Here is a 9,789-nt window from a genome sequence, read left to right as displayed (position 1 = left end):
TCAAATCATTGTTTGTTGTGTATGCACTTGTTGCCTTGTTGGTGGATTGAGAAGCCTTTGTACGCTTGTTTGTGATTCTTTTGCCCTCGGTTTTATTATAATAAAGAGAGGTAGAAAAGGTGAGCTCCTCATAATTTAAATCTTGTGGTTTTTACTTTTCACATTGATATTGATAGTGTTTTTTCCACTAAAGTATATATCACGTCTTTGTGATTTTATTTAGTTCATGTTGTTGTTTGTTCTTGTTGTCCATATAAGTTGATTTGACTAGTAAATCACTTGCTTATCATTTGTGGTGAATTGGAGTTCTTGTTCTTGATTAATTATCTCGGAGTTAATTTTTGTGGGTGTCATATATACTAGTCGGATCATAAGATCAAACATATGGTGATTTGTTGATAAGTAAATGTATCTTCTACTCAATGTATTAAATAAGTGTTAGCAAAAAAGTTAAGAAAGGCTTTGACAAATTTAAGATGAGTTAAAAAAAGATCAAAAAAATAAAAGGTTATGCTCACCCAATACAAAATTACAAAGCTACCCTACAATTAATACGAATTATATCCTAATAAGAAAAAAAATGATAAAATTGGTCTTTGAAATAGTCATAATGGATGAGATTTGATTGGATTTTAAATATCACCTTTAAAACTTTAACCAATTAAGCTAGTTGACATCCATACATATATTTATTATTGTCAATGTCGTTCAATATTATCATTATTTAGTTTTATGAAGCACAATATACATGTTTATTAATTGAAAATAAATTCACAATTTTTGAGTAATTCGTTATAAAATTGAAAAAAAAAATTTAATTCTTAAATGCTCCGAATTAAACTTAATTTTCATCCAAGTCATTACTCATGAGTTCATGACACAAGCGTTCAACATGTATAGCGTTTAGCTCTCAAATCTTTATAGCTTCAAATTTCCCACAATTTTCGTTTATAACCTTCCTCTCTTCTCTTGGACATTGTGTTCGAAGCTAATCCTACAAAAAAATGAGTTTATTGTTAGTACTTAGTAAGGGAAGTATTTACTTGAATTTCATCTATCGCAATTTTGGTCATTTTAATATAAAATTGAATCTTCTACTGGAAATTTTATATTTTTCTTAATTTCATACATATTTTGCAGCAATCGAAGAAAGGACATGGAGAAAAGATTGTTATTTACCCAGATAAATATGGGTTACTGTTATTGGTGAGTTTATTTGTTTTACATGTCTGTATTCATTTTTTTTTTCTTCATATTTTCCAGCAATAAGCAGATTGTACACAGAATAATCACTTTTGGTTCGTATAGCTAACTCCACTTATGGGATTAAGGTTTTGATTGATTGATTGATTGATTGCAGCAATAAGCAGATTATACTGTAGTTATTGTGTCTTAAGTACAAACATTGTCACCTGCACTGTTAATGAAGCATTGTCACCTGCACTGTTAACGAATTATCATTGTCATCCCCAATGATCAATGATGCAATAAAGATGTAGCTTTCTAGGAAGAAACTACGAAAGAGAAAAAATAGATCTTTGGTAACATTGGAAACGAAATGGAAAGGAATGCCAATAAGACACTTATTATAAGAAGGGGGAAAGAAATCACTTAAACTTAGCTCTCTTTTGTTTTGTTTGGTGAGGGTATGGGAAATTGCTATCTTAGGTTTTAGAGATGTACTCCGTAACAAATAGAAGGAAACCATTACCCTTTGAAGTGGTAATTGTTAACCAAACACTTGGAAACGATAATGGTTTAATTACCATTTTCAACCAAAAAAAAAAACTGACCAACTATGGTGAGTTGGTGACTTATGAAACACCTTCACTATTTTTTGCCCAAATGATGTTGTTGACTAGATAGAACGTGGAATTTGTAGTGTGCATTATCAAATGCATTAGGCAATACATTTCGTTTAAGAAGTCCCAAAGGATGCTTCATGCTACATGTTTAATTTTAAGAATAAGCAAGAATAGTATGCTATACTATCAAAACATAAATCTGGCCACGGATGGTTCCATTACTTCCATATGTTAACTGTGTAATTTTGGGGAGCCGGATGGAAGTGGGTGGGATGAAAGAGTGGTACGCGGAAATTTTCAGTCATTTGAGTCCAATGAAATCTTGGGTATTCTGCTAGCATTGCACAACTAGTTGATATGTTTGTATGGTGATACGACAAATCTGGAAATTATATAGTGAAGTTGGGGTAACACTTATTTCTTTTCTTCAGAAAATCAGTTAATGGTATGGTTGGGTGACTTGGGTCATTGTTGGATACTTGGATCTGAGAATTTGGAAGAATGTATGGAAGTTTGATACTTTGATGTGACCCTGCAGAGTAGCAAGAGATTCTCTGTCTCTTCTAGCAGCATATGTACAGGTGAGGGAGTTGTGTATAAGCAACTAAAAGATACTTGAAAGTCATTGTTAGCAGGTAGTGAAGCTAATTAACCATAAGCAGAGTGATGGTGAGCAGAATTCATTTTGGTGCGTTGTGAATGCACAATGCACTGTTTCATTGCCTGAAGATAAATCACCATATGTGATGGAATTAAGAAGTCTTTTACTGCTTTTCAGGGTAATGGTTACCCATTGGACATCATTATTTGTAGTGCTTTGGGTGTTGATATGTATGATTGTGTTTACTCCACCTGCACTGCTTGTTTTGGTACAGCCCTTATACTAGAAATTTGCCAAAAGCTTCTGCATACTTATTTTTGTGAAATTCTAATGGGCAGGTATATCGTATGTGCCTCAGTGCCTGTGGCTGCGTACTGACAAAAAATTTCTATTCCTTGATACGTTAAAGAATATGCCTTATTCGATCTTCTCTCTACTATTTCCAACCGAAATTTCCCTAGCAGGGTGTATAAAAACTACAGCACTAAGGCCGAGGTTGATGATACTCGCGGTCTCACCCTATTGATCCTTCCTGTGCTCGTATGGCAATGTTTTTAAATAACCACTTCCTAGCTACTCTGTCCTTGAATTGTAGGTCAAATTTGATTAGAGGTAAATTCTAGGGATTTGAGGTCATTCTTAGCACCTTAACAATCCTACATTTTTAAATATGACATCTTTACCATACCAGTTTAGTTCTCAATAAGAGTATACAAGAGTAATATGGGAAATTATAATTCATCAAAAGACCCAGGGAGTAATTATATAAAAAATCATTTGTAGTTACTAAACCTGGGGATGTCCTTTTACTGTAGGTTGTCAAGACATATACAAGAGCTTTATTCATTGTCGTGTTACAAAAGACACAATAGGCTCAAAACTTACATGATGAAGGTATATGTCTTGGGGGTTTTTCTAGACTAATGTAATATAATGTACAGTTTCTGCTCATATTAGTCATACAGTTTTGTTGATTGGCACATCCTTGAGTATGTAACACTACTTTTTTTTTTGCTAGCCTGTTTACTTTTTGCTATGCTCTTTTTCTTTTTCGGATGGCTCCTTATGATGATTCATGTTAACCGTCCCTAAATCATTTTGGGACTAAGGCTTTGTTGTTGTTGTTGTTGCTGCTAGCCTGTGTACTCCCCTGATGAGTTTGTTGTGCTTGATGAACGTGTCAATTGCTATCTCATCATTTTTCGATTTTCTGCAGGTTTGTGCGCGATAACTGAACTATATTTATTTCTTTTTGTTTGGAGTTTGGAAATATTTCTATGCTCTTGGTGTAGCTTCCAAACTGAGATGTACCTGAGTGGGTCTGCAATGCCATGGAGGTTGCTGAACCAATGTTTTTTCATGCTGTGGATGATCGTTGTCACTTTCCAAGCAGGTTCTTTATAATTAATCATGTGCTCGACAGGACGACAGGTGATGCAACTGCAGCTTGTAATCTTATTGGATTTATGTGCCAATTTTTTACCAGGTACCATACTTAGGAAATTTGCAACACATATATGACATTATTGCCACACAAAACTAATAGTTAGATTTATGTGGAAATTCATTACTATAAGCATATGGCGCTCTTAAAATTTCTCTAGATTCTGTACTTGCTGAAGGCAAACTGTTGTTCTTGGATCATTTTAACATTCAAATTAAATGAATTGCTGTGATATGATTCTACTGCTGTTAAAAACTGACGGCAATTCGAATGTTTAAACTCTGTTGGTTGTGGATTATCTTAATGAGACTTGGAAGAATGGTGCTCATTGGTTTTTTTTTACTACATTTTTTTTTTGGTACTGAAGTATGATTCAAAAGCTTGTTTTTCAGGTGGTGTAAAAGCAATATTATCAAGTGGTATATTTGAGGTGTGGATGATGACGTAGGTATGACTCAAAGTCCATAATCAAGTCTTTAATAAAGAAGGGGGTGGGGGGCTTGTTGCCTATCCCCTTATTTCAGCTATTTGTTTGATTTTAGTAATGAGCACTCATATTTCTTTTTTTCACCTGTAAGGATGAGTTGGGTCGGGTTACTCTGAGGACCCGACCTAAGTCATCCTTACGAATGAAAAGAAGATATATATATATAGAGAGAGGAGGGGGGATATCAGCTTTAAGCCTTCAACTGAGGACTAATCTTTGTAAATAACAGAAGATATTCTCACAGAGAAAATGTATAACTAAACACTTGCTCGGCAATCTAGCTGAGACTGAGATCCATGATTCAGAGTAGACACTTGTATAATATTGTAAATTTGTAAGGTCTGTAATGGATCTACTTAGATAATAAGTGTTGTTATTTGTTTTTCCTCACAATTTGCACCCTCATTTACAGGGATATGCAGCAGATGAAACTGGTGCACAGTTTTTTGAATAGATACAGAAACTCGAGTGAACTTCATCTTATGCACCCCTCCTAGACCAAACTAAACTTTGGCAAAACTGACTAGTAATGAAATTCAGTACTCGTAATTCACTATATCCAGCCTACATCATAACTACATTAAAAACTAGAGTAGACTAATGTATTAACATGAATTAAAATTGACTTGACCCAAACTAAATGATCTCGAAACATAATCTATATAGACAGAGGTAAACATAAAATCACGAATAATGCTTGTAACTTTAGTTTAACTAAGCTGAACTGAACTGAATTGATTGACTTAGGGCCTGTTCTCATATGTTTATTTTTAGTTCAGTTCAGTTTAGCTCCTAATTCTCTTCACTTATAAAATATTCATTTCAGTTCAGTTTAGTTTAATTCAGCTCAGCTCAGCTAAGTTCAGCCTATAAGAACAGACTCTTAATCCTTGCAAAGACCCCTAACTCAAACTAGATTTAATCCGAACATCATGATTGCCACCTATACACCTAACTCAATAAACTAATATTGATCATCAAAACAATATTCTTTTAAGATGCAAACAATTGAATAAAATGATTCCTATAATATCTATGAAACTGTTAGAGGGTGGTGGGACAGTTGTTGATGATGGTACACCATAAGCTACGGCCTACGGGAAAGTACAATCCCCCTAATCCCTAATCCCTATGCCTGCAAGCTTAGCTAGCTGCACTCCCACAGCTAAGCTTTGGCATGTTTCAAAGATACTCAAAAATCTCATCAACTATTCTCAATTATTGTAATATAAATCATTATTATAATTAAGATACTGATGTACTGTAACTAAAATACATACATATTTGGTTGTATTTTAATACTTAAGAGTAGTCATTTTTTTTTGTAATTTTATGCTAATACATTATTAAAATATATGTTTATGAAGTAAATTGCTAGTAGTTAGCAGCTTCTAAGAAAGTGGTTCTCCTGTCGGGACATTGTCTGAATAGATGGCAGATTTCAGGATGGTGTGTGTGAATTAAAGCTTGCTTTTGAGTTGGCTTTGTCATACAACTTGTTGATAATTTTATTTAGAGCACAAAATATATTTTTCAAAGAATATGATTTAATTAAAAATGGTTATTAATCCCTTCATTTATGCCTGCAAATACAATTTTGAAGTCCTTTTTTTGTCTATATTGTAGACTATACATGTTCACATTTCTTAAATCATATCATAAATTGTATTGTATGAATGAATCAAAAGCAATATTCTCCGTAGCATGGTACACCTTACTCTTATAATTAAGCACTTTTCTATTAGTTAAATCTTCTATTTGATTAGGTAACCAAGGAAATATAAATGTCACTTTGAGATATGTCTTTGACTCTAACATGTAATACAACTTCATATCCTACCCTGGCCTGGAGAAATGGACATGAAAAGTGATTTGGCCAAGTTGATTGTATGGAAGCTAGGAAGGAATAATGTCATTACGGAAATCTAAATCTTGTATGACAGCCCATTAATGATGGACTCAATTTCTGTCTCTAATAATATAACATTTTTAATGATAATTTTTTAGTCCGTTAAAAACATACTCAACTTCATACAAAAGACCTAACTCAACTCTTATTTATAAACTAAAATATCAAAACAAATACGTTTTTCTATCTTAGCCAAGTCTTGCAATGAAATAATCATATTCAACTAGTAACCTTTAGCCTACCGAGAAATTTCATCTTTACAATTTTACACCATCATATTAGAAGGCTAATTATGCAAAGTTATTTCACGCAAAATTTCAACCTAATAATAGGACCTTCTCCTTACCGACCAAAAAGCAAATGAAAGAAGATTTCATGGGACAACAGTAATTAGAGACGTGACAAGTTGTAAGTTTGATGTACGTGCATAATTCCCACACACACTATAATCTACGGCTGTATTATGTATTTATAAAATGTACTCGTAGTTGACTTAGTAAACGTACATCCACATGCACGGACACGTATCATCTTTGCCCGTCTCGTGCTCCTAATGTAGTCTTCATTGATTAGTCAAGCCGCAACGCTTTCCACACGATTAATCTGTCAAACCATACTCCTTTCCACCTCCATACGATTTGCGACATCTGTCCACCTTACCCCACCTAAAGTCAAAACAGGCGACCCTTTCGTAATTTCACACACATACATTAACTATCAGGGTTTTTACTCTCACTTATTTTTGCACATTTTTTAGGCTTTGTTAAGGATTATCTAATGATATTTAGATAATATTCTTATATTTATGTATTTTTCATATACTTTCCATTTCCTTAATTAATATCCTTCAATCTAGGTATGTAATTTTAGACTACTACCTAATGTAATTTTAAATAAATATAGAGTTTCCAAATGTTTAATATATGTAGTACAAACCTAAAGTAAAATAAAATTAACTAAGATTCAAAATATACATCTAAAAGTTTTTTTAAAAAATTCCAAGTAAAATTTATGCTAATTAATAATAATTAAAGATTTTGGTGAGTACGATGGGTATTCGTATTAGTTTGTAGCTATATTGTTTTATATTATTAAAAATAAATATATGAAGAATAAATTTAAATAATTTTGAAATTTACAATTGAATTTAAACCCATGGAGTAGATATATTTTTAACCTTTCTTTTAATACATTATATTATACATATATATACGCAGTGCTTTCTCATTTTAATACTTTCAATGTTTTTATTTTTCACTTAAAATACATAATTCTACTCCTTAATATTAAATCTATAACTAATAGTTTTTGATAAGTAAAAATTAAAAATAAATAAATAAATAAACAGATTTATTGAGGCGAATCTAAAAAAAACATTGATGACATCAATGCAATCTTCCTTATATTGGACTGTAAATCAAATTAAGTAATTAAAGTATGTGAATAGTACAAAACTAGTTAAAAAATAATATTTCATATAAAAGGAAAAGCCAATATAATTACCAAAAACCAGTTAAATAATAATTCATATAAGAGGAAAAACCAATGTAATTACTAATGTATTTTAATCAGACTTTTGATTATTGGAAAAGTATAATTATGTACTGACCCACTTACCCCACCTTTCTAACACACTCACTAATCACTATCCACAAGTCTACAACTAGGAAAGAAGGAACTTAACCAACCAACCAAGTAAAAAGTGTCATTTTAATTAAAAAAAAATGTCCTTCCTTCATTTCCTTGATTTCCTTCTTTATTTTATGAAACTACTTAGAACCTCACTTGAACTCTCTTAGAAACAAACTCCCACCTACACCAACACAATACACCTCCCTCTCTTTATATATATACACATAACCTTCACACTTGATCAACTTGAAGAGAAAACAATTACTATAAATAATAAAAACCAAAACAATTACACACAACTATGATGGGAAGACAGCAATGCAAGAAGCACCCTAAACACCGCCAATCCCCTGGCGTGTGCTCCCTTTGTCTCTCCGACAAGCTATCCAAGGTCTCTAACTCCGGTACCGCCTCACGGTCCGCTATCATTCGAGCTCGAGCTCGTGTTTACTATCAATCCTCATCATCCTCCTCTCTTTCATCTAGCTATGATTCTTCTAATGCTTCTTCTACTGGTGCCTCCCCCGTACACCACGTTTTAAGTGGTGCTCGTCATCGGAGGATCGTGTCCGATGTACGAGCTAATGTTGTTGTAGGCAAGGATGGATATAATATTAACAGTAAAGGTGATTCGGTTTTTAGTAAGAGTAAATCTATGGCTCATGTTGAAAAATATGATGATAAAAAGAAGAATATGAAGAAGAATAATGTAAGGAGATTATGGGCTAATTTGCTTCGGTTAGGAAGAAATGAAGAAAAGCGTGATAATGTTGCACAAGTTAATGATCGTAAGATTTTTCAGCCGCATCAACTTCAAAGTTCTAGCAGCATGGTTGTTTATTAATTGATTGATGATTGATTTAAGTTAGATTAGATTTATTGATCGTGTTATTTGGACATGATTAGTGATTTTAATTTTAATTTATTTTTTTTTTACTTTTTTGTGTATAAAAGAAAAAGGGTAAATGGAGGGGAGAAAAAAAATACATACAGCAATCCAAATTACAAAAGAATTGAAGAAATTTATCATGATTTGATGAATATGTACATTTATTATGTGATACAAGTTTTACAAAAGATAGTGATGAAATGAAATTTTGTGGATAATTTGTGTTTATTTTATTATTGTCAATTATTTAATTGTGTGGTTAATGAGTTTGGAAATTTGGAAATGCGTAATATACTAATATATGTTGTTAATTACTGTATTTTTTTGGTTCTTTTTTCTATTCAAAGGTTTTGGTCTAGATTGGCAATGGGATAAGAAAAGCGTTCAAGTGCATGTTGTATGTGCTTTGAAAAGCAAAATAGGAATTTTGCTTAGGGTGTAGTAGCTTGATTTGATTTAATACTGAATTAAAATTTATGTAAGAATGGATAAAGGATTTTTTTATTTTAAATTAATAGTTGGTTTTTGCTATGTTAATGTTATTGCCCGGATTGAGTTTATAGATGAAAATACATATAAATATGCAATTTTTAGTTAGATACTGATGATAGTATATGTAGTTCAACACATACACAAATGCAACTCAATATTCTTCATTGTAATGTAGCTCATTTGCAAATTAAATACTCTGTAGTCGGCCATATTACCTTTTCTTTAACGTAAAGATACATCTGCCTCGCTCTATCATAGATTGATTGAGGAAAGGACTTGCCTCATCTTTATGTAATAAGGTAAAGATAAATTCGCCTCTATCACAGATTGAGGAGAGGACTGATAAAGATAATATCGTATAATATCTCTCATTACAATCCCTTAATTCTAGTTGACAATATTCTTGTATCTCATTAATTTATCTTAATATTTTAGGTGATTTAATTGGTTGTAAATATCCTTAGGCAATATTTTGTTACCTTCATTAGATGAAATCATATCAAGGATATGATACTCTTGTATGTATATAT

At 32.2% G+C, this 9,789-nt stretch overlaps 1 protein-coding gene and 1 long non-coding RNA gene across 2 annotated transcripts; both read left to right on the top strand.

Moving 5' to 3' along the window:
* Positions 1-820: 820 nt before the first annotated feature.
* LOC110706634 lies at positions 821-4,722 on the top strand. The gene is made up of 3 exons (XR_002508376.1): positions 821-1,206; positions 3,623-3,892; positions 4,243-4,722. It is a non-coding gene; the product is annotated as an uncharacterized LOC110706634 (long non-coding RNA).
* A 3,272-nt stretch (positions 4,723-7,994) lies between these two features.
* Positions 7,995-8,995, top strand: LOC110706633. The gene has a single exon (XM_021884579.1). The coding sequence runs from the start codon at positions 8,180-8,182 to the stop codon at positions 8,720-8,722; it is 543 nt and encodes a 180-aa protein (XP_021740271.1). The 5' UTR covers positions 7,995-8,179; the 3' UTR covers positions 8,723-8,995.
* Positions 8,996-9,789: the final 794 nt, after the last annotated feature.

Source organism: Chenopodium quinoa, unplaced genomic scaffold (genome assembly GCF_001683475.1).
Source record: "Chenopodium quinoa cultivar QQ74 unplaced genomic scaffold, ASM168347v1, whole genome shotgun sequence".
NCBI lineage: Eukaryota > Viridiplantae > Streptophyta > Magnoliopsida > Caryophyllales > Amaranthaceae > Chenopodium > Chenopodium quinoa.
The sequence above is the reverse complement of the archived record's forward strand: the minus strand, read 5'-3'. Positions and strand labels throughout refer to the sequence as shown.